General features: G+C 43.0%; 1 protein-coding gene across 3 annotated transcripts in view; it reads right to left on the bottom strand.

The window, feature by feature from the left end:
- LOC144474967 (A disintegrin and metalloproteinase with thrombospondin motifs 7) overlaps window positions 1-26,174 on the bottom strand; it is a 104,429-nt gene that overhangs the window by 12,560 nt on the left and 65,695 nt on the right. For all 3 annotated transcript variants that reach the window (XR_013494801.1, XM_078190409.1, XM_078190421.1), the window contains exon 4: window positions 2,835-3,153. Coding sequence is in view for 2 of the 3 variants with exons in the window: in XM_078190409.1 (XP_078046535.1) it covers window positions 2,835-3,153 (319 nt within the window). In the remaining variant the exon portion in view is untranslated. The remainder of the gene's footprint in view (window positions 1-2,834; window positions 3,154-26,174) is intronic.

Raw genomic sequence — 26,174 nt, forward strand, 5'->3', positions numbered from 1 at the left:
CGGAGTGGATCTTTATACAAGAATAACAGAAAACTGCGATATAAAACAAAATTCGTATTCTCGAGACTATTGTGGCAATACCATTTTATAGTTTATTACTATGAGATTTATTCTAAAAGTCCTAATATTATAGTTTGCAATTTTGTTAAGAGCGCATTGTAGCCTGGACCTTTGAAAGATTAATTTTTGTTTCGTATTGGTTTTTTAATTCAACTGGTTGATCATTCGTAACATGAACGATCGAAAAATCGTTCTGGTGACGAAAGTCACCAGATTGCCTGCAGCGCATTGAATGTAAAACAAACATTTAATATGCTGATGGATTATTTTCAATCGAATAAATATATTCAGAATGAAGATAAATTTTTATTTAACTCCTGTTTGTTGCAACCGAGGTAGAGAATTTTAATGAAAACTTTCAATGAATTCTCGAAATTATGTCCACAGTATTTCATAGAGTACTTAACAGGTTGACGCCGGCGCAGATATTCACGATTTTTTTCTGTGAGTCGGCGCCCGAAATTTACAAAAATTAAATAATTATGTTAAGTTTATAATATTGAATTTCTATGTTTTTACTATTGAATATCTGTTTATAATGTTCCGATAAAATAACATGAACCTATTTTGTAGTATCTATTTTGTGAAATGCATGCAAAATAAATAAATGTACGCAGTCCACGGGTCTGACACGTATGACCCACCGGTGGGTAAAGCCGTCGTCAACGTGTTAATCTGTCTTTCGGTATGTCTCGCATTCAATAAAATTCATATTTTGTAAACGTGACCATAGAAGCCTTCATAAAAGCCTCTGCAAGGAAGTTAAAGCTAGAATATTCGTTTAAATTTTAAATTTTTCCAGGAAATTTGTATTGTTGCAAACAGGGAACGATGTTTGAAACATAAGGGATATGATGTGTTTGGTTTTGAATAATTCACGAGACAAATCGAGTGAATTTCGGAGGGCAGATCGTTCAGGTCTCGGTGAAAGGGTTGATCCTTTGATCGGATGATTTGAAGAGTGCTCGCATACGTTCCGGTGAACAGGATAAGGATCCCCTCGAAGCTAATCCAGCGATACGGCGCGTCTAATTCATTCGCCGGCTACCCGAGTTCGTTCCTCACCCGATTTCTCCCGTTACGCGCATTTATGCGAGGCCACGGGGTAATTGGATACAGGCGAGCTGCAAAGCGTAGGCGTGTCGGCGAACCCTATCTTCCTATCTGCGAAATTGCTCCGGCATACGACAAATATCGCCGTTCGACGGTTTTTCCCCCGCTAATTGCGGTACGGTGTAATTAAAAGGCTGCTTTGATACACGCTCGAAGGTGGGCACACAGTGGCCTCTAATTAAACGGCAAGCGGACCGTTTTTTTCCTCCGCCGTTTCGCGTAAACACGCGCGCGGATCCGCTTATCTTCGTTCCCCGGAGCGATCGGTTTAATAATGGATCCGGCCGTTTTAATTGTACGGCTTAATAATGTTGGCGCGAGACACTCGGCGATGGCAAATGAGCGTAATGTTTCACAGATTACGCCGCACCCTCTGTCATCTTCGCCAATAATCCCGGAAACTGGTTTCGCGGCGATTAAGGAATAGTTTATCGCGCGTCGTTCAAACGCTAACCGAGAGCTGCTTCGTCGGGATTAACCCGAGCTTTCCGGTAGCCTGAAACTTTCGTGCTGGGATATTAAACGAACGACGCCGGAATCTTGTCGATTTTGTTCCGTGGCGCGGCGATAGATTTGCTCCCGGAATCGAGCTGAATGTGACGCGTTCTGCGGAATTCGTTGAACTCCACATGACGTCGGCCGAGTCTGCGATGATCTTTACGTATTACATGTAAGACCTGAGAGTCACATGAGACCCAAGATCCGAATTACACCAATCTTGTTCCATTAATGGAAAACAGGGTATGTTCATGTTTTTAACTAGAGAAACAAGGAAAGACAAGAAAGTTTTTCTTTAACGCTTGTGCGAATCCAACCTAAGATGACAATAAATTACTTATTATAGATAGAGAAAATAAATAGCTTTTCATTCCTCGTTGTCTTTATTACGACAGTGTGAGCAATAATGAAAAAATAAATAAATGAATGCGAGAGAAATGAAGCTCTTATACACGTTGCTTCCTCTGACAGAACATAGTGAAATATCACGGGATAGGTTGAAGCTGGGAAACAAAATGGTTATAAAAATAGTAAAACAATTTATTCATCGATGTAATGGTAGAAGATACTTCGAGGTTAACTTGATTTTTAAATCATACTCAAATGAAACACTTTGTACATACGGGTTTCAGGAAAACGTTGAACGTTTATAAAAGACGCTAGTACGGATCGTGCAAGACTCGGCCTCCGGCAGCTATGGTGCGCCATGTAAGAGTTAACTTGTAGCCAATTTTCGGACGATTGTAATCGAGCGTGGCCTCCGACTAGGAATGTTCGAACAATGTCGCGAGCGCGATTGTGGAGAGAGTCATTAGATGGTGGTACACGAAAAGAGAAGACTCCGGTGTGCCGAGCGCAGTGGAATAAGAAAAACCGAGTCAGACGAAGGAGCGACGTGGCTAATAGTCTGGCGAGCATTGGGAAAGGTTACCCGATGCTGGGAAAACCATGGATCGAGAGGTGTCAAATGAAAAGTCGGGGAAATGACATTGAAAGCGGGGCGCTGGGCGAATAATAGGGGGACGAGAAGCAAAAGAAGCAACGGGGAATCGGCAAAAAGGAGAGAAGCCGCGACAGAAGAAGAAAAAGAAGTGAAAGAAGAAAAGTAAGCAGAAGAAGAGGAGACGCGGGAAAGAATGAGGATGGCGCCGTTGGATTCTCACCGCGAGTGCCACAGTTTCTCTCGAGTTTTCTCTTCTTTTTTCGTCGGCGTCTGGTGCGGCCGCCGGCTGCGGCGCCGATCTCGAGCTGCGGCTGCTCGACGGACCTGCGGAACACGAGATGCGGCCTGCCGGCCACCGAGTGCATCGAGTGCACCGAGTGCACCGAGTACAGTTTCCGGTGCAGGGCCTCGGCGCCGCCGTCTTCCAGCCTCTCCTTGATCCTCTCCTCCAGGCTGCCGACTCTTCCCCGGTCTTCTTCCGGGGACAGGGCGACTGGTTCCAACCAGAACTCGCCGTGCTCGCCGCGAAGCATGCCCGCCTGAAACACGAAACCCAAGATCGTCTTACTTTCCTCCGCAACTACCTTTGTTCTCCGACTAGGACTAGACGTTGCGGATCTCCCTGCAAATATAGGCTTTCGCAGACCAATTTATTAGCAGCTCTATCGCGTTGCAAAAAACATTCTGTAATGGCGTTGCGTTGCGATGCGATTCGTTGTGAATGCGAAATGTTCGTTGGTAAATTATCCCAAAACAAAACCGTTTGCGCTCCGAATTTTATTTCAATTTCGTTACCAGCGGCTCCCAAAGCTTTTAAGTCTTTTATTTGATATTTATTTTAACTAAAAAATAAGGCAATTTAAATAAACAAAAGATGAAACAAATCCACTTAAACACCGGTTTTATTTACACTATTGTCATATTTTGAAATTTTCAAGATTTTGGTATCTTTTGAAACAATTTTCAGGATGCAATCCTGGTTTTCTTTAACAAGTTTCACGTCATTATCCCTACTATCAAAGTCCTTATTTATTTCGCGCCTTTCACTCATCGTAAATATTTAGAGGGTGACAGTTATACAGTTTTCAAACTCTGAGCAGGTTGCTATAAGTTACATAAGTTTTCTCCCGCATAATAATAATAACAATAAACCGGTTCGGTAAGAGCGCCGGTAACGTGTGGACGACATCTATTTATTTGGACATGAAATAATGTCGAGTGGGACGCGACAATGGAGCTTCTGAAATAAAAACTAATGTCGAGTCACACTGGACATAGGATTGCAAAGGGTTAAGACACCGCTAAACGTTGTCGTATCCCGTTTCAAAATAATTTGAATGTCAAATTTGTTTAGAGTATCGATTATCCGTGCTGATGTGCAACGAGATATGCTCGGATAATACGGAAGGATCGATGAATATTCATAAATCGTGCAATGAGATTGTTAACAACATTTTGATGACGTATTATCAGCTGTATCAGATGTATGAAACCGTAGATGTATTTAAGTTCAATTACGTGATTGTAAAATTAAGTGGACGTTTATTAAACTTTTCACAAAAATAACGTAATAGATTTTTGTTCAGTTGCTACGTTCTCTTCTTCGTTGTTTCGTTCCGTTTCCGGAAAATATTCGAATAACCGGAAGCTCAACGATAAAGTTTAAAGCGTCTCGGACAATGTAGAACATCGATTAAACGGGATACGGGTAATGGAGACTCTGCTGTATTTGAAAAAGCTGTTAAAGGTGTAATTGTTGCACGAGTCACGAAATTCGATTTTGTATGTATAAAGTGCATTTAGGTTCTACAAAGTGGAAATACTGTAGGTGAGAGAAACTATTTTGTATTCAGAGTTGACGTAGCTCCAACTGGAAGGACTTAATAGCACGGAGTTACATATAATAATAATAACAATAATAATAGATAATATTTACTATCAGTAAAAAAATAGGGGTATAAGAAAGAAAATACGACGGCAGATAAGTGAAGAGATAATCGAATAAAGCGAAGAAAATGGAGAGAATAATAGAGAACAATACAGTATGAGATCGTTAAGGCAAGAAAGAAAATAGGACTTGAATAAATAGAAAAGGCACGAGTAAGAAAGCTAGCGAGAATCGTTGTCCAACATATTTTTCGTAACGGAAATACCTGGCTTTAGTATCAGCATTTTTGTAAGATGTTAGAAGCGTTTGTAGAAAAATTGTCGCCCCTTTTATGGGGAACGCTTGGTCCGCAAGAGTTTTCCAAAAGGAATACTGGCAGGACCTTGCGGCCAACTCAATTATCGATTTTTATTACGGCGAACGCTTCGGGAATATTTTTCAGGGCGCGTCGGGGGACGACGAGGGGCGGTCGGAAGCGGGCTTGAAAAAATGATTTTAATCTGCCAAAGCAGAAATGGCGTGGGTTAATACGCTTGTCAAACGAGCGGCCGGCCGCGTCGGTTGGCATCGGCGCGTTAAAAGAGAAGAGAGCCGATGGGGAAAAAAGGAGATAGCGCAAGAACGGGAGAAAGGGGCGGACGTGAAATGAGAATCGCATCGAAATCGGACGATGGGTGTTCCGCCAATCAATTGCTACTCGACAGGGAACGCTGAATGCTATCGATGATCGGGAATGATTAATGACGCGGCTATATCTATGAACACGGTAATCTGCGCGAGGATCGAGGGACAGAGGATACATTGTACACGGTTCCTTGTTTCGTAGGTGTTACCATCGCTGTACCACTCTAAACAACCGCCGGTCGCGCGGTAGGGTGACAGTTAAACGGTGCGGGCCCACCGGGTTCATCGCGAAACGTTTTACAGCGCCTCCGCTAGTAGTATGTTCGATCGAAATCATGAACAGAATCGCCGGGAGAATCATTTGGAGCGTGTATCAAAAATGAAAAATAATAATGCCCCATGCACAGGGTGAATCGGCAGAAACAAGAGCGGAATGTTGTTCGCAACACGCAAAGCGAAGAATAAAAGGAATAAAAGGCGCGGAGAAGATAGAATCTCTCTTGTCCTATTTCCAATTATAAAGCAGTGCTCTGTTTATCGCAACGGGAAAATTTGCTGAAGCACTGAAACGCGTGTTCTGTTTTGCAACGCCTGTAATTAAGCATTTGCGCGAACATTTGCAGCGTGAGAGCCTGTAGCCTCCGAACAGGATAATAGTAAAAATCGAGTTTCGATATCGCCGTTAGCCCAGTGCAAAGCAAGAATTATGTTTCGATGTAATTGAAGCCGCGGCTACCAGTACTTCCAATTGCGGAGTAGCTCTCATGTAGAATAAATTTGGCGCGGAGAAAGCCGCAGGGGAAAGCTCCCCGCGATATTTCTCCGTGGGCATAGACGGTGGAAAGTCGCGGACGACGTTATCTCTCCGCGAGAGGCCACGGATGAAGAAATTCCCCGTAGTTGGTAGGCTGCCGTGCACGGATACCAGTTTCAGCGGGAATATAATTCATCCGGTCGCCGATACCGGGAATCCCAGAAACGAATCTCGGATTCCGTGGGAGAGCTCGATGAAACCGTGTAAAAATAGTCGCCGGGATAATCGTTTCAAGAAATCCTCCGGAGCGAATCGCAGAGAATAAGGGGGCGGAGAATTCAGTGTAGAAATAGGAGAACAAGGACGAGACCAAGGGTCTCGAACGCGTGGCCAGTGGCGAGTTTCGACTAGCGATGGCTCGATGCTGCTCGAGCTAGATCGGCGCTTACGAAACCGTCGAAGTTATTTTGGTTACAATCTGAACTGTAGCAACTTTTCCGGGAACAGCGCTCTGCATAATACAATTATCGGGTCGCCTCGAAGCGAGGTAGCACCGCCAGGAACAATTCAAATTGTTTCGAATATTTATCTAAGGTTTTCTTAGTTTCAGTCGAATGTTTTATTCGAATGACGACTATCGATTATTCCTCGTAAATTATTCTACTTATTTAAATAATTCTTTATTCCGTGGAAAGATTATTCAGTCATGCAACGACGATCGATCCACCCGAAAGTGACAAGCTTTCCGATGCAATATTCGAAAAAGAAATATGGATGAGATAAATCGGTAAACTATGAAAAAAGAAACCCTTATATTCAAACATTTTTATTGAAATCGATTATTTATCCTATGGATTTCTGTACGAAAAAATTCTTGTTCGTATAAAATTTTATTTGGCTAAATTATTTTACATATAAATAAGTTTGTATTCGATTTGACATTTATTTAACGACATCGAACAACATCTTATTCGTGAATTTTTTATACGTTATCGATCGTTCGAAGGAAATGTTATGTAATACTGACTAGGAATAGAAGGAGACGCTGGTTGGACAGAAAAGCAAACGCTTCGAGATCTCTATGGTATCACGCCATCGCTAGTTTCGACTATTTGCCTCGAGGACGACCGTGAAAAATCACGGCGCGGCGCGGCGCGGCGCCACGGCGCGCCAGTCTGACAAAGCCGGCCGCGGAGAGGGCCGAGAGGCGGAGGCTCGCCGAAGGACCTCAAAGTGAAAAAGGCCTGCTTGAGCGTGATTCAGCACCGCATGGGGCCTCCTCGTTGGTCTTACGGTCTCCTTTCCACCAAGCAAGTCCCATGGGCTCCTTTCCTCGTCCCGCTACCGACTCTCTTCCTTTTTGCGCCGCTTCTTTTCGTCTTGCGCGCCCGCAAACTCCGATCGACTATATAAGGAGTGATTTGTTGCCGCGATCGTTTCAACCGTGCCGCGAACACAGTCGTTCGATCGGCTAACGATCCGCGGCATTTTCCTCCCGATCCCGCATCCGCGATCTTTATTTACCGAGATGGTCTTTGATCCCGATGCCGGTTCCACGGTCGCCAGAATATCGGAGTCGTCGACCAATTGGAACTCCTCGCAGATTTCTTTGTTAACGATAATTAGAAGATTTATTCCGTCCTCGTGTTGAAACAGTATAACAATGTGTAGATACTATAGATTAAGTGAGCGATTGAGATTTTGAACACTAAATCTACAGCGGTCAAAATAACTGTCTTCTTACCCTACAGTTGTATAAACTTTGGAAAGTTCTTCATGAAAAATGCTTGAATAAATTACATGGAGCAAATTTTGTAATAAAAACTTTACAAATTCTTGTCGACTGTGAGGTTATTTTTATACGTAAACTTTAAAATTAACTAGAATGCGTTTGGCTTGACACTGTTGCGGAAGCAGACGATCGACGAACGCGTAAGTCGGACGTAGACATTTGAAAATCGCTTGGAGCCGTGTTTAGGAAAACAAAAGTTTTATTTCCCGATAGATCAGTTTAAATCGAACGCGCTTTGTACTTAATCGACGCAGCATGCAGGAAATCCTGTTTTCGCCGAACTCGGAACGGAAGATCATGCTGCCCGAGATTGGTGATGAATCTCTGGGTGAAAATTGCGCAAAGAGCAACCACGGATGGTCTCTGACTCCCTGGCGCTCACCTGGTCTCGATTCTCGCGTGTTCACAGCAATTAGAGCAAGGTGTGACAGATACGAAGAGGTTTCGCCGTGAAACGAGCAGACGGGGATACAGAGGGAAAGGAAGACAGAGGGAGAGGGGGCGGAGGAAGGTGCAGAGCGTAACACATAGCCGGGCCATAAATTATCGGGCGACGCTCGGAATTAATCGGATCCTAGGAAGGAACGAACGGCAAGACAGGCCTATTCCGGCCCGCGAGCCGGAGTCGGGCCGCGTAGTGCGCGCGGGGGCCAATTAAACGAACAAAGACGTCCAAATGGACCGTCGCCGGACAGCTAGACCGTCATAGAAATATATTTACTTGTGATTGGATGCATTCAACCACCGGCGACCGTCGACTGCTCCGGACTCGCCTCGACTGGCGTCGACTGGCGCGTCGCACGCATGCACCGGACACCAAATAACGAACGACCGGCAGATCGTAGGATCGATAATGTCTTCATCCATTTCCATTCACCGGGTAATACCCCGCGCAGAACGAAATTACTTAATTTGCGCGGGTTCTGTTCGAATCCACCGACCGATCGTTATTTACCGAGGAATGATCTACGGCGAGGCGACGAGAGATCGTCTTGCTTCTGTCCTACCACTCCGATCGTATCGCGATTTCGATCTGAATACGAAAATCCCGCGGGGACTGCTGTTACTTCACAGGTACGATCATGCACTGTATAAAGGTGGAAGCATAGTAGTATCGTATTGACCGTTTGCACTCGAAGCCATTGTATTTTTATATCCAAAATTGTTTCTCTGATCTACAGTATCTCCATTTCATATCATTTAGTTCGTTTTATGCATATGAAATTGACTCTTGTGATTCATACAACTGTTACATATCCAGTGGGATTTTAAACATAGATGAGTCTGATATTGTAAGAATGATGTTAATACGCGATGTAACAATTTTTGGTGGCGCCGCAGAGTCACGCTCGAGTGCAAATGATTAATATCGTGTCACGTGAAGAAGCATGCTGTCATGTGTTACGAAGCTGCAACAATTTTTAGTAATACATCGTTTTCGATGGAGTGTGAAAGCTCCAGCACTAGTTGTCCGATTGCGAGGAGGGTGTAGAAGATATTTCAGCATTTCTAATTTGTTAGCATAAAAAACGTAGATCTTGGGTAAAAAAAAAGCGAATGAAGAACATTTGGGACAATATAGTTATTTAGTACGATAATTTAAGAGTATTCTAGTAGATATCATATGTATTTCAGAATGTAGATCAGGCGTGACAATGTATAATATACTGAACGTTACATAATTCATGGTACAAATTGGGTCAGATAGATTCTATACTTGAAAATAAGACGGAAAACAAGAATAACGAAATTGATCGAAATTTTCGAGGAAATCAAATTTAAATGTCAGGCGAATACATGCATTTTGAACAATATCTTGACTGAAAATAATAAATTAAAGTCAACGATAAGTACACTAGTTACTTTAATAGCCTGTGTTTAATGCATTCTTCGATCGTATCCAGATAACAAACAAGCTCTGACACTGTATCATGCATGCAAATGATCCCACTTGCGGTCTATAATGATCGGTGATTAATCGAGTATACGTATACTCGACTGATATTTCAATTCAATTTTCACGCAATTTCGTTACTCTTGATTTTCGTCTTATTTCCGGCCTGACAATATCTATCTATCTGACCCAATTAATGCCATGAATATGAAACACCCTACATAATAGATTTGAAACAATGTATTAGAGTGTCCCATAAGTTTATTCCGCGCTACGTTATGCATAACCTCGAGAGTATACGCGATATAGTGTGCGCGAGATAGTAGATGTCACTAATATTCCCAGGACAATGGTACGTAATCATTAAATCAAGATGGGATATGTGAATCGGTATGAAGTTTGGGTTCCAAACCAATTGACGGAGACCGATCGATTTGATTCTTCAGCGATACGAAGAATACCCTTTTTTGAAGAGGCTTGTCACTGAAGACGAGACTTGAATTTTATATGAAAATGTGCATTGAAAAAGCACTTGGTCTAAGAAAAATCGACCTTCAACTGTTGCGAAGCCAGGACTTCGTCCGAAGAAAGTTCTTTTGTGCATTTGGTGGCGCTGGAAAGGTGTAGTGTACATACTACGAGCTCTTTTCATAAGGTGAAACGATCAATTCTGCAAAATACTGCAACCAACTCAATGAATTGAAATAAAAACGCACCTCGATGAGTATTTTGCAAGTGAGTCTCAACTGTTTTGGAAAGAGAGCATAATGAGGCTTCCTGAGAGATGGAATAAAATTATAGAATAGAACGGTTCATTTATAACATAATAAATAAACCTTAAATAACAAATATTGTCTATTGATTTCGCATGAAAAGAAAGGAAGAAATTTATGGGACACCCTAATGAATACGTAGGCACGGGCTCTTCGAATGTCCCATGACCACCACGTGATTTTATTATCTTTAAACCTATAAGTTCTTGGCCAACCGAAGCATTCATATATTAGGAAATTTAATTAGGAAAAAATTCGAGCAAACGGAAGGTGGAACACAAAGCGACAACGTTGCGCCGCGAACAATTCACGGAGACAGTTTCTCGGGGAAAGGGGAATCGAATCGTCGGGATCGAGGGGCCGACAATGAAGCTCAATTAACGCCTTAAAAGAGGGGCAAGATCTACGAAAGGAGTCGGGGGCAACGGGTTGCCCGATAAGACAGAAACACGGCGCGAGATAAATCCGGATTAATTCGACGAAGGAGCGCCCGGCGCCGGAAGAAAAATGCCGACGCGTCTCGTAAAGGGATGAAGTTACAGTAAATATAACACTTTTCGCAGTTAACCGGTTCCGCGGAGCAAATTGCCAACGGTTCGCAGAATTTATGCGGCCGGCAATTTATGTAGATCCGACCAGTTGCAGCACCGGCGGCTCACGCCGCCAGAAAAAATGCCTAGTTTACAATAAATTCACCGCTTAATGAACTTCTAAACGCGACAGCATCCATACACAACGCGCTCTGTAAACCCTGCCCACCCTGTTACATTGATATAGGACGCTGTCGTCGACCTGCTCGCGAGACCACACCGTGGAATACCCGTTCGGATTCTCCGGTATCCCTCGTTAGCGTCGCGTTCTTCCGAAGATAGAATAGTCGACGGTATCGAGTTGTTTAACCGCTGACGCCTATGTTGGATATCCTACTTCAATATTTTGCTTTACCAGTTTTACGCAGAGTTTCGTTAATAAACATCAGAACCTTATGCACACTGCAAGTCGTCTGCGTTTACAGTTATTACAAATTTTACTAACTCGATAATAGAGCCGGTACCTTTACGAGATACTCGAGAAGTATCCGTGACACAATAAGGTAGAGAAAAAATACTCAGATATCTTGTGAGGCAATCTAAAACGAATATTTCAATTATAAGGTCTCTGAACTAGCTATTGTTACTTTAAAACTATTATTCATTTCTTCCATTTATAATTAATACATTCGGCGCTGATAATCAGCTACTAAAATTCGCACATAATCAAAACAATTTGATTAAATAAAGCGAAACTAGAGAGTTAATATTTATTATAGGGGGTGGCATTGGAAGAGCTTAAGCATGAGTCTATTCACAACGATTCCAAACTGTCTCTATTGTAGAAATTATAATATTTTATAATTTCTTATTTATAATACAGTATCCAAACGGAATCATTAGCAGCGAGAGTGTACTGCAACCGAGAACATTTCCGAGTCTTGCAATTGTTCTATATATTTGTTCTACTGATTTTTATAAATAGGTAAATAGGCTCGTGATTGGCCGATGCGGTTAAAACCGATCGTAGGCGCGAGAACAAGTTATCCTCTGTCGGCTAGCTCGACTGCACAGGATCGATGCGGGACGCAGGAAGTTGGGTTCGTCCTCGAATTCGCTACCGAGCGGGAAATCGAATTACGATCCGCGGCCGTGAAAGAACCACCCCGAACCCTCGGAAACCCTGTCGAACCTGTCCGCATAGAACTGAACCGAGCCGAACGGAATCGGCGACGAGAGGCTAGCAACTGCTGTGCAGTGGAACGGCAACGGTCACGGACACTGCGGGTCAATTATTTACGAGTGCGTCTACCCGGTAGCGAAAGGTTAGGAGGCGTGAATTCGTGTTAGGACGCTCGCACACGCGCATGCAATTTGATTCAATGTTCTCCGCTGTAGGGGAACAGGTTCTGGAGTGTGTGTCCGCTGCCCGGATCCGGCCACGCTCTCTTGCTCCCTCTCGGTGAACATATAATTATCGGTAATAGGTAATCGGAGGAGTCGCGGTTACCTTCGTCCATTTAATGCGTATCTATTTCACCGGATCTAAAGCCGCGTGATGGGTGGTCCGTATTACTTTCGGCAATTAGCCTTTTAATCTACCGGCTTCGATCCGTGGCAAAAATCCCTGATCACCGGTTATGGTGACCGCCATCTTTGTCAATCCTCTCCGTGGATCTCGGCGGAGTTCTTTCTCTCGCATATCTTAATATGTTACGAAAATCGTTGTTTTCCTTTAATGTCTATAGTGAATCAATAAACGATGAATAACCGAACATTTGCAAACATTTTAATGTACCGGTTCACAGAGGCACGTAACAACTTACGTCTTCAATGAAGCAATATATCTTATAAAATATCAAACAGTTAAATGAAATTATAAGTTATTTTGATGTAAATATACAATACAGAGTTTTATAGAAAACTAAGTGGTAGTTAGAAGCTTGAGTTCAGATGTAAATATAAGAATACACTCCGACACAAATGTAACTTACTGCTATCAACTATAACAGACAAGAATATCTTGGCAAATTGTTACAGCTTGATGCCTGAGGAATAAATAAATAAATAAATATATTTTATAAGTTATATGCCGGCTAAACACAAAAGTTTTCGCACAAACAGTCTGGACGGTATCGTGTTAACAGTGGAGCAGTCTCTGCGGCAAGTTGTTTGAACATTTTGGAATTAACTGTACAAAGTCGCGTCTTGGTGATAAAGTGATTCAACTCATGCAAATGTATGCAAAAGGAAAATTTTCATTGCGTAGGGTAGCAGAGCCGGTTACTGTAGAGCAACCATTAGCCATTTTGTTTTTTCTTTTTAGAGACTTCGGGGTGTCCTCCTTCGCTGCTACGCGTGTTTCTCGAAATATATACATTGTCCTAGGGATTTCATTTATGAAAGCAAATATCGGAGATATTTAAGCGATTCCTGGTCATGATTTCAGTGAAAACACATTTTTCGCGAGCTTTCGAAACCGGAGAGGCTGCCCCGTTGCGTTGGTCGACAGAGGCGAGCGAAACACCGGGTCGTCGATAATCCGAGATAAGCGGGGCCAGAGCAGGCTCCAGTTACCAGGAATTAACCGGGATCTTTTTCTTTTGAAATAGAATCAAATGCGCCGGGTCCCGTGACACCGGAAAACTCGGCTCTCCTCTCTCCTCCTCTCTCCCTCTCCCCCCTCTTTACCCGTGATAACGTGGGCTTCGGTTTAAACGGGACCCGGATTAAGTCGTATCGAGAGCTCGCCGACTCGGCTCACGACATAGTTGCATTCCAAACCGCTTGGAAGAAGTCTGCAGCCTGGTTCCTGCAGCTTCCTCGCGAATATTTTCTTAAACAATGCGTTTTCCAAAGGTGGGTTGGCTGGTCGAGCCTCGGCGCTTCGGAACTCTGTTCCGTCATTTCGTCGTTCAGGATGAGATTGTTGGCGCTGCTCGATGACTATTTGCTCGTGGTATCAGCAAGTATTCACCAGTCTCGGATATTTTAGAGATGACTGGCTTAAAAATCTAGCGGCGGAAGTCACGGTTCCTCACTGTGAGAAGTAAGCAGCGTTCTTGTTTAGTAACACGTGTATTGTTTATAGACCAAATTTATTGTTAAGATAACTTGCAGTTAATTGATAGGAATTTTGTAATATATTTCACCAGTTTTTTTCAATTTTCTGGCGTGTATAGATTACATTTTAAGGCGTTACCATACGGATGACTAAAAACTTTTTCGATTCAAATCGTATAAGTTACATCCATTTTTGTAAAGCGATGCAACAACCTTAAAATACATGGCTACGTGCAAAAGGTTTTCGTACAAACAGACTGAGCTGCATTTTGCTATTATATAAGGTAAAATTCTCGCGTGCTATTCGTGGTTAAAATTAATTTTGATTTATTTGTTTATTTACGGGTAAATACATTAAGAGAATATAAAGTAGATATATTTAACAAAGGTATGTATAAATCGTTGTCAAACAGGATAATATCGTAGAACAACGATTAATTACGTGAAGCATGACATTTTTATAACGTCCCGCGAATGTAAGGTTGGTGGGGAAGATCATGGGAAATTGGAACGAATGTTTGGCTGTTGAACAGCGGTGAAAAGCGCGAAGCTCTTCGAACGAATCGGATAGTTTGTTGCGGGAACGTTGGCTCGCGCAAATGAAGGGTGAATTCAAATTCCCCAACGCGGTTTGTCGCAGTGTTCCAGAAACCGACGGGTCGAAATGTCCAACCTCGGCCCGTATTACTGGCTGGAATTGATAGTGATCATCGCTCCGCGGATATAAATTTGCATTTTTATTGACGAATCTAGCGGACGCGAAATGGGCATTTTATTCAAATGGGAGTGATTTCTGTAGATCAGAAACGAAAGTGACCTAATAAACGCAAAAACAGCCGGAAATTGTATTTTAATCAAATCATTGCAATATCTTTGTGCAAGCCGCGGGGAAGCGAACGTTCCTGGCGCGTGATCCAATTAAAAATACAGTAGAACCTGGATTATCCGGATTGCCAATATCTGACTTGTTAATTATTCTGATTATATAATAAACAATTCAATCTGAAGCGATGAATAGCAAGCAACTGAACTAATTATACAACTCAATAAAAATCTCAGGTGGTCATCTAATTAAGTAACTGTTCCGTTATCCGAACATTTAACTCTCCAAAACCGGTCCGGATGATCGAGGTTCCTACTGTATCGCTTTCAGAATCCGTCGACTCATCGTTGGATTTTTAATGGGAAATTGTGGCCTACTTGTCAATTCGTACGCATGGAGCCTTCGCTTCACAGTTAGACGTATAGCAGCTGCTCGCCAGTCCTATCATGTTCAACGAAGGAACGTGATTCTCTTCCTTCGGTTCTATATATTTTTCGAACTATCTCCGCCGGAACTTTCAGCCCCCGAAGTGTCGACCCAGATGTAACAGATAGAATTGTTCGAATACCCGGCGAAAGCTCTACCCGGCTCGAATACATGAGCAGACTCGAGTCGAGGCGTGCTATACGTTATTTCAACGATCTGCTGTGACCAAAGTCAGCTTCCCTTTTTGATTTCGGCTCGACACCATCGCTCGTTCTTACGATGGCCATGTGTCTCCTCAAATATTTGCCAACATAAATGATTCGGGACGAGAAATGATTTATTTATTTATTGATTTATTTAGTACCTAGCGGGCATAACACTTTATATACAGTGTGCCGTATTCAGACGTTTTCTTTTTATTTCCCCTCGTCGAATACGCTGGCGCCGTTTAGCCGAAAAATCGAGGGCCACCCTGTGTATCCGAAGTTGTAAACATACAGAGGAACTAGTATAAAATAAAAGAGAAGAAGAATTAATATACGGAACGTTAACTCAAAGATAAATGTTGTGTTATAGAAATTGTCAGTAAGTATTAAATTTTACAGGCTGTGAACCCCTTAACCAACAACGACGGGCATAGCCCGTAATACGATGATCGAGCCAAATATGAATATTAGCGGCGGCGCTCTTCTAAAGTTATAAATATTTGTAGAATATTTGATAAGTAGTTAAAACGTGATGTAATAATTGTGGTAGATGCAAGTACTACAAAAAGTTTATTTACGATTATATAATATTTACGATCGACCCGATCATCTGCGCGTGTTTGTATACGTTTCCCGCCCGAAATTTTCGAAACTAAATCGTAGGTTAAGGGGTTAAACACCTTCTTCTGCTGTCTCTTGCTTCGGAGGTCGTTACGTTAGTCAAATGCACTATTCTCTTCTCGTAATACGGTAAAAGGTAATTAAAAAAGATTAAAGAGCATTTCATAAATTGCTAGGAGGAGGGTGGGGGTATCAGGGACACAGCATCGCCCCTTCCTCTCCATTATTACAGCGTCGTGACAAGTGTACACACCCATGCTCGCTGTAAACGCGCCTTATCTTCTGGGTAAGAGGAACACAGCCGATCGATCGATCGATCGATCGCGGCTGTGACGTAATCGTCGCGATCCTTCGCTCGATTAATCGGCAAATGCTGGGCGCGAACGGTATCGCGCAATTGACATTTCAAATAATTTATCGGCTCGTTAATAAATCGAACCGCGGCGCAACGGAAGGGCATAATCCTGGTACCCCGGCTCCGATGTACAGGGTGTTCCGCCGAAATTAATTCTGGCTCGTGTTTCTCTTGAAAACTTCTTATTTATTATTGTATTCGCATCGAGACAGCGATGCACTTGTTGAAACAGTTTATACTAACAACGTTGCTTTATGGCAATAATGCCAGATTTTGTCAGAGTTTGCTAGTTTGGTCGAGGGTGGTCGACATCAATTTCTGAGACTTGTAATTCATTATACTGACACACCTATGCCAGTGCTCTGTCATGATTACGATCGTATGTTTCATCTATTCAGACCGATGAGCATCGATTAGCATCGCATTAATCCAGATTTATTATTCATTTATAAAATCATCGACAATCGTATTAAATGATCTAAAATTTTGGAAAATTTAAATTTCTATGCGCTTTTTCGCTTCTTTAGACCTCTTTTCTCAGCTTCAACGTTTGCTTTTCGAACTTCTACGGTTACTATGATGGTTTCAACCCTCAATTAATCAATGCAAATCGCTATGGACTCTTCTTTGATTATTTTCAAAACTCATTCCCATCTTTGACACAGTTTACTCTTATTACAGTTACTGTGTACCTGAACCTAATTTTCCGCATTTTTGATAAATCTTTCTTTTGCATTTTTTATTTCAGCAACTACCTTATGCTAGCTAACTATTTCAGTACTATTTATCACACTTCCTATATACCTCGCTTTTTATGTTGTATTATTATGTATTCTACATTTTGATTGCACCCGTGTGACGGCTACATGAAATTCCTTTTTTATTCTTTTTTTTTGTAACGAAGGGTTTTACTCGTACATACGAATAAAATTATTATTACATTGTTATTACAGTTTGCCTTCAACTAGTAACGCGGTTCGTTGTGAATGCAGGACGCGCACGGATCATGTTTTTATTTGTTGCATGCCGTCGTACACAGTTCTATTAAAAAAGGCGATGACCTGGAAATGATGGCCTAGAAGCCCGGAAAAACGTAGCCTCGCGGAAAGCCGCCCGCTCGCCGCAGCATTTGCCGGTTCCCACGTAATTTCTGCTGATATTTCGTTCAATGATGAATACCAAACGAGATATTTGAGTTGGTGGAGTTGACGGACCACCCTGTATGTACATCGCGTCGCGACTGCCACTTCTGGCACGCTGATTGCGTGGCCAGCCGCGTTTCGTTTCATCGAAAATCGTTGGAATTTCAAAAGCTTGGTGTCTACCCTGGCGTCGCGCCGCGCTCGGACACGCTTCTGTTTCTGACAAACTGCGAATCATTACCTCTGAAAAGACGAGATTACGATAATTAAGCCCTCGAAGCACCGCCGCGTCGAGTTGATCGTGCGCTACCCAGCTTGTTCCACAAAGTTCCTTAAGATCGAAGCTACCCGGTCCGCGGCACTAGACGGTAAACGGTCAACGCGTCGGCCATCTGGAAAATCAATTGCTGGCAGATCGGACATCGTGTACAATTATCTCGGAGCACGTAGCGTAGATACTCTGACGGACAATTGTTCCGGGCGTACGGTGAATAATGAGGATCGGGCTGAATCTGCTTGAAATGATATTAACTCGGGAGGCGGGACCTGCGCGTTTCGCAAAGGGGAAAAGAAGCTTCGCCGGAACCGGGTGATTTCTAGATAAAAGGCACGCGAGTATCCCTCGGGGTTGCTTTCACGGTAACGGCGCAGTGAATAGGCCTGCATAAAGGGCGGCCGAAGAGAAGTGTGCGCCTCGGGAGCCACCGTTGCTGGAAGAGCAGCAGGGGGAGAGAGCGGGGTGCAGGAGGCGCGGGAGGAAGGGAGCAAGGATCTCGATGATGATAAATGCTTCCTGCGGCGGTACGTGATTTATGCCGTCATTAGAATAGTCGCCACGAACCTCCCGTGTGGGTGGTACATAATGATCGCTACCACGTACCTACGTACGTGCATACTCTCGCCAGCTATTCGAGGAGCTACCGATCTCGACAAAAAAGGCTGCGGGATGATTGCGACGCCCATAAACACCGTTCCCGCATTGGTCGATCGTCATTGGCCCGCCGCACGATCGATCCTTCGATCGATCCCGGTGAACGAAAATCGACATCCGAACAGCTTCTCGTTCAAGAACCAAACAGAGATGGGAAAGGGGACGTTTTCCATAGTCCACGTTTATTAATCAATTAGCTTTTCTTGATGAATGCACCCGTCAGAACAAGAAACATTACCATTTCTTCACGACAAGTATATTCGATATAACAGAAAATGTTGCTAGTTCTTGATGGTGATTATACTCGTCATAACAGGAAATGTGTTGTCATTTCTTCACGATGAGCATACTCATCGTAATAAAAAATGTGTTGCCATTCCCTCATGACGAGTATACTCGTCAAAAACAGCTAACTGGTTAAGAAGGACATATACTTCACAATCATGTCACATTACATTCTCGAAAGTATGATATATTTCTTCATTAGATATGGATTATGCAAAAAGCTAAGAGCAAACTCGTTGGCAAGAGCATTATTACATACATACATATGTCATACGTATGACATCTCACGTATGTCATACGTCGAAAATTAGTAATGGAAACAATTGTCCTACAAATTTAAATCAAATAATTTCGTTAACCGCTTTCACTCTTTTTAGAATTTAATTTTCTTTATGCAAAATAAAAAGATTTACGATAACTTAGATGCTCTTCGAAGAGATTACAACAGCTAACTGGTTAAAATCTGTCTCTGGTAATGGCACACGTCCTGCGCTCTTCTAAAACGTTGACCGGGCTTAAAATTGGCGAGGATAAATACGAAGACGTCAGATAAGATAGATACGAAGGACGAGGTTCGCGCCAGGAAAGTAAGAAACAAAGAGGGGGCGGGTTACGTCGGCAAAAAGGTGTGGCTTCTTTATCCGTTATCTCGGATTGCAAGGAGTCCTCCAGTCCTGGTATCGTCGTCGAAGGATCAAGGATCCAGAGAGGTAGGACGTGTCTATTAAATTTCCAGGAACGATCGCGAGCCGCGATAGGCTCGGTCACGACGACTGCGAAATGCGCCTGGGGCATGCATCCGCTCGCGCGACGTTTCTCCCGTAACAAATGAATTCTCCAACGAATACGGGGTGATCATGCTCTCTTCTATGGTATCGGGACCGCTTAGATTGGCTTTCGACCGCAACTACACTGCGGAACAATCGTTTCGCAATCGGCACCGGGAGCAACGAGGACACGCCCACTTGGTGCACTCTACCACCGGCAAGATGAATAGCGTTCTATTTTTTTCTCTGACGGCGTTTGATCCAAAATAATATGCAGACTACGCTCTTGAGCATTGTCGAGCGTTGTGGAAATGCTACAGCGGCTAAGCGTGTACACGGACTGTTCTATGGAGCATGGGTTTAGCGTGATTGAAATTCAGGAGTAACAAAGCCACGCCCCCTTTAGAGCGAGATAAATCGTCTTCATCTAATTAGTAGACTGCGGACCTTTATACAAAGTAAAAATTACGGCAGTCGAATGAAAATTTCTGATCGGAAACATTTTAACTCCATATCTAAAATAGTTCTTCTGACCTATTTTATTTCTATTTTATACGTATGAAATTAAATTTTGTGACTCGTGCAACAGTTACGCTTTCTAAGTATCTGAAATATAAGATAATTTGATAATGTCAAAATGATTTAGACCTGTGGTTTAGCAATCATGGACGCTTTCGACTCGCTACTCGAGTACGAAGGCTAAACAATTTCAGTCTGTTGAAAATAATACATAGATATCTTTAAATTCTTTTCATATCTCTATCGTTCCAAATCTCACCCGACCATTTTTCTTGTAAACGCATAAACCGTTCGCTGTTGCGACTCGATGTTCGACGGGGAGTATAGTTTGCGAACCACTGTGCTACCGCAGTTCAGCTATCGCTCGGAGGAATTATTCGACGAGCGGCAACCCGTAGTAGGTGATTCTGGCCGGTGTCGGCAATTGAAACAGAAGACGGGCCACGGAAAAACAAGAGAGCCGACATGACGCGTTTATAAACTGCTTATAAGCCCGATCTAATAAACCGCTTCGGTTATTTACGGCCGCGTACCGCAGTAACGAGAGACGGCGCGGCACTAAATCGTCCGCGACACCACTCGTTGATTTAATTTCTCGAGAATTTTTGCGCGAAACACGAGCCCGAAGGCGGCGCATTTTAAAGGTGTATCAGAGGACGATGCTGTTTCAGTGTAGCCCGTTTATCTAGCATCGACCCGCAACCGCCATCAAATAGCCATCTGTTTACCCGTCCGTTAACCGTCGTGTTCGGGGACTCCTTCTTTAACCACTCTACGGGATGCTGTAAACACGAACCCCTTATTTAACCAACCGCGCGAACGCAACTAGCTGCACCCAGCACCGCTCCAAAGACTTGTATTATTGCCGCGTGTAAAATAACAAGTAGACCGATCGACCGGCAAAAACCGAACGCGTTCGGCTCTCTGCGGAACGAGTTTCAGCTAATAAAAACGTTTTCCTGAATTTCACGAGTTTCCAAGTGTCCTAAATGTTCGAGAGCCACCGAGAATTCCATATGTTCTCTTTCCAGCCGGTTCGAGTGCCAGCTAAACTTCGACATTCCCCGGAACGTCACCTCGTCGGGAAATCTATCGAACCGAATTCCAGTTTTCCGCGCGGTTAGGGGAGCAAGAAGGAAAGTCGGAAAAATCGGAGGAACGAGGGGGACGGTGGGTGGGATTTGCATAATGCGCGGAAACGGCGATCGGACGCGGAGCAGCTCGATTGTGGTTAGTTAATGGCCGGCCTAGTAGTCATTATTCTCGCGCGGCAATATGTTGCGATCGTTAAGGCAACCTAGCCGACCGATCCCGTATATAAATTATTATTGTGCGGCCAACAAGGTGTATCGATGGGCGGTCGCATAGTGTCGCACGTCGACGCCCATGTACAGTCGGTCAACGCCGAGCCCGCGCCTTTTCGCGGCGCGTATTTACGCGCACCTTGTAAATCGTCGCCGCTTTTGTTCGGGCTGACCCCTGTCCGCCGCCTGTGATCCACCTCCGATAAGAACTGGTCGATAAGAGGGCTGATCAACGGCCGTGATCAACGCTTTTCGTTGTCGAACGCGATCGGGACAGGAAATCGCTCAGAAAGTTCTGTTTCCGATCGCCGATAAACGATCGCGAAACGTTTAAATTTCGAAAGTAGAATTGCTACGGGTCGCAGGTGTACTGATTAGTCCAGGCAACTCTGACGATTCGCGCAGAAGACAACAGGCGTGGAAAAATCGGCAACGCGGATACGTGTCGCGGAATCCAGATACAATGGTTCCGTTTTTTTCTTTTTAAGCGAGCCGGGTGAGTCACGCGCGTAGAATAGAAACCAAGCTGATCGAGAATCAGAACAACGCAGATCGCGATCGACAATGCGCTTGTACACACCGTGCGCTGCACGGCGCGGGGTACAATTATGAAAACGGTTGGAAAACAAAGGAGAGAAGCGAAGGATCGTAACGGTGACGGATCGCGGCTATTGTCGCCGCGCGACAAACCTAATGCAATGCTTCACGGGTCGTCGGCCGATCAAATTCAATTAGCTTTGACATTCGTTGGTAACCGTTCAGACCGGTGACAAATCGGCACCGCATACCTGTCTCCGAGATCGATGAAAGCTAGGAGACCGTGGAGACCGCGGCGGCCAATTAATGATAACTTTTGCGAACAATTCAGTGCTGCTGCAACGTTGATCTCGTCGTAATTGAACTCCGTTTCATGATGTCGATTTATTGAAAACAGTCGCAAACGAATTAGAAGCCATTTTATCGCGACAGCGTATCGCTTATTGCTTAGGGTGTACTGTGGCAGTATTGAAACGGCGATGAACGCTTTTAGGTCGTGGAATGCACCATGATTTTCCACACTCGATCGCATTTTATGCATCCGATATGATAGAATCAGTATATTTTCGCTGGGAACTTTTGGCACGGGACAAACGCACCGCATGCCTGTGTATTTGCTATTGTTAACGATATTCGAGGGAAAATTACGCATCCGCGGAATGGTACAGATACCAGATTTTATGAAAACAATGCACTACGGGTTCCGCTAGCACGATTTTTGACCACTTTGAGGATAACAATGTTACGGAACGAAACGCTGGAAAATTTGACTAACGCTCGGATACTGCGCTAGTTTGCCGGGCGAGCGTGGAACGCTGTATCCAGTAACGCGAGTTCCATCGACAATTACGCCAGAGTAGAAATTACTCGAGCAACGTCGTCATTTTGTTAAGAGAAAATTCCAAAGGAATGTTAATGAAAAATGCCAGCAAGTACAACAGCCAGAGCAAACGCTACTGCCGGATAGGAACGTTAAAAGTGTAGCCAGTGTTATAGAATTTCAAACAAGTTTATATACATAAATTGTTTACTTAATCTGCTGATTCGTTGATTTTCTGTGATAGAATTAATACTGAGTATTAACACAATTTCTACTGGCAAATTTACAATGCCTGTTTATAAGAACACGAGATAACTCTTGACCAGTCATTAATGTGTTGGTATACAGAGCGACATATGTAGTGAATTATACATATTAGATCTATAGGAAAATTATGTCCGATAATATCATTTTATTTGCGACATATATTTCTCAAAAATGATATTCATAGATCGCCATTACGCTGGCGACAAGGCATAAGTTACGATCATACTAAACTATTATAATAATACAACAAATATTAGGTACATACAAATTTTATTGCTTTCTTTCTTTTTAAGAGCAGATACGACTTTCCGGTGGACTTATACTTATAGGAAGAACCATTCTGGAGATTTGAAGACCAATTTTATTCTTAAATGGGACACTATATTCTTTATATCGTAATATAAAAGAGTATTGAATTCTGAGTAAAACAGTATTAACCTTTAACTCAAAACCTAATAACTAACTTTGCATCATCGAATCTTCAACTTGATATTACGCAAAGGTATGTTAAAAAATAAAGCGAAATAAAGATATGCTCAAAAATAAAAAATATTGCTCATTTCGTATTAGGTTTAGGGATAATAAATGTCAATACTTTTTTATTTAGAATTAGAGTTTTTCCATCTTTGGAACGACTTCACCTATAAAAAAGTAAATGCACTACGGACTGTGCCCCTTTAAGTGACACAACTTTTGTATTGGACCACCCTGTGTATGTCGACTCAATCGAGTAATCGTGATGTTGGCCGTGTTGAGTCAATCAACTAGTTGATTACTGTAAATAGATGTTAAGATGTTAAGGGGTAGTTTTGCAGTAAAATTAAAAAATCAACCTACTTTCTCTAGTTAATGATGTTTAGAAACTCCGAGAAAAATCTGACATGTCTAAGCTTTTTTAATTGAAAATTCTGATTGTATAAGATCACGAAGCACGAGAAAAATCAGGAAAACGCAGATTTCACACGACAGTTCTAGAGTGACGCAATTTAAATTTCTACAGTTCCAATATATTGTTACGTGAGCGCAGTCGCGGCATGTTGAATAATAACGTCACGACTTTAATAACAACAGAACTCTTTATTCGGGAAAGGGGGAACTCAATATTCGACCGTTTACCACGACGTCTCTCTCAACTGATATCTCGATATCAAAAGATATCGATCCATATTCGTAACACTTCCCCCCTACCCCCTCTAATAAAACGTAAATACATAACAAATTCTTAAATAATAAAGTCTATGGTCATTATAATTAAACTGCAAACTTTATACGTTTATGGCGAAAATGCGTAGCAGAGATATGAATGTATAAAGGCACTAAAAGGATTTAATAATATTGTTACGCTATTTTCAACTTAACAAAATTATTAAAAAAAAAACAATTCATTGTTATTTAATTCTTGTTTCTCACAGTCGTCTCGGAAAATTTTCCGTTCGCATAAATATGCTTAATCCAGTTACAACTATCGTTCGCGAGATTTTTCCGATTTTTTCTTTTTGTGTTCCGTAATTAAAAAAACTTGTTCAAAATTCGTTGGCATTTTCTTAGAATCGTTTTAGAATGATTTGTCAAACGTTTCAAGAATTTTACACGGTACGTACTCTCGTTACGATCCGTCGAATGGGGCGCATCGGCCGTATGATTCGGATCAATACCCTTTGCAATGCTCGGTGATCTAAAAACAATTGAAAATGACTGAGAATAGCTGGCAGCAGCGCGGCTCGTCGAGGATCGAGGAAGATCGATGGATCCTAGGTTAGCGTACTGAATCCTGTCCTGGCCGTCCACATGGTATATCGAAATTGGTGGACCTTCGGCCGCTCGGAGCATAAATCTTGGCCGGGTACGTTTCGTTACACGCGTTCCCTGTCACGTCGTCACGTGTAACGGCGGCAGAGAGAGCGACGGGATCGCGACCGGTGAACAACGATCGCGTTTATTTCATCGGTGACAGTAATCGGTCCATTCAGCATCGAGGAACGTAACACCTTGATCGTCGGAGTTCGCGGAATCTGTACCGAGCACCAAGGCGTAGAGCAAGAGTAACGAGATCAAGGAATGCTTCGGCTTTGGCGATCCGCTTTGGCGGATTGTGTTCGCGAGCATCGATTTTCTTGCGCTTGATCTCCGCTTCTCTCTCCTTCCATTTTTCTCCCTCCCTCCCTCCCTCTCTCTCTCTCCCTCGCTCTCTTGTGAGCGCGTTTCTCTTCCACGAAGAAACAATCGTGTCTCGGTGTCTCGCAACGATCCCGATTCCAGGTACCAGCTGGAAGATCGCAGGATAGATAATGTTGCTTTACGATCCCGAGATGTTAGAAATAATGGAATACAAGCGGCAATATGTTCGCCGGCGATTTTTATGACGTTTATCGGAATATATTGTTATCGGGGCCGCCGATCGTGTTGTTTTTAAACGCGTAATTGGGAGCAGATAATTTATCGATACGGGAAACCGGGTTTGCTCTTCGTGTATCACAATGATGTGGAGTTAGGCACGTCGCGCATATTTCTGCGTTGATGTTTTTACAGACCGGAAAGCAAGGACTGACAGATTCGTGATTTATTTCGTGGAACGTGTCATCGTACTAATAAATTACATCGTTCCCGTATAAATAGTCTGCCGATCTTTATTGGGAATAAGAAATTTTCTGTCCGAACTGCACAACAGGTTTGAAATAGAATATACGCAGGAGGAAACTAGTTCGATACTGTTTGGACGAATGAAGTTCTTTTACTGCCAATGTTCAGCTGTTACATATGCAACAAGTTTTTCGTCCGACAAACCGTAGACGGCAAGAAAGATGTAATGTAAACGGCAGCGTGATATAAATACGAGGAACAAAAAATAAAGAAGGGCCGAGAATTATTAGCGTAATTAGAGGTTTGGTTATAGCATATCCGTGGAGGTTAGAGCAATAACGAGCGATCCAGAAATTTACCGGGAACTCGGTCCTTTTTTCGAAGCGACGACAAGACCGCCGAAACTACCCGGAGCCATTACCGTAATTAATTGCGTCGTCGATCAATCACGACGACATTAAAAACGACACACAACAGCGACGATTAAGAGTGATCGATATCGGTCCCCGACGCCATTAAACTAATCCCTAATAAACACGCGAACGAGAGTCCACTTTTTCCATCTATAGCGAATAAATCAAAACCAGTTGCCCCCATTTTTCATTGATCCATATTTTCCATTGTGCTGCAACATATAACGTTATTTCTACGGAGGGAGT

This window comes from Augochlora pura, chromosome 2 (genome assembly GCF_028453695.1).
Source record: "Augochlora pura isolate Apur16 chromosome 2, APUR_v2.2.1, whole genome shotgun sequence".
Classification (NCBI taxonomy): Eukaryota; Metazoa; Arthropoda; class Insecta; order Hymenoptera; family Halictidae; genus Augochlora; species Augochlora pura.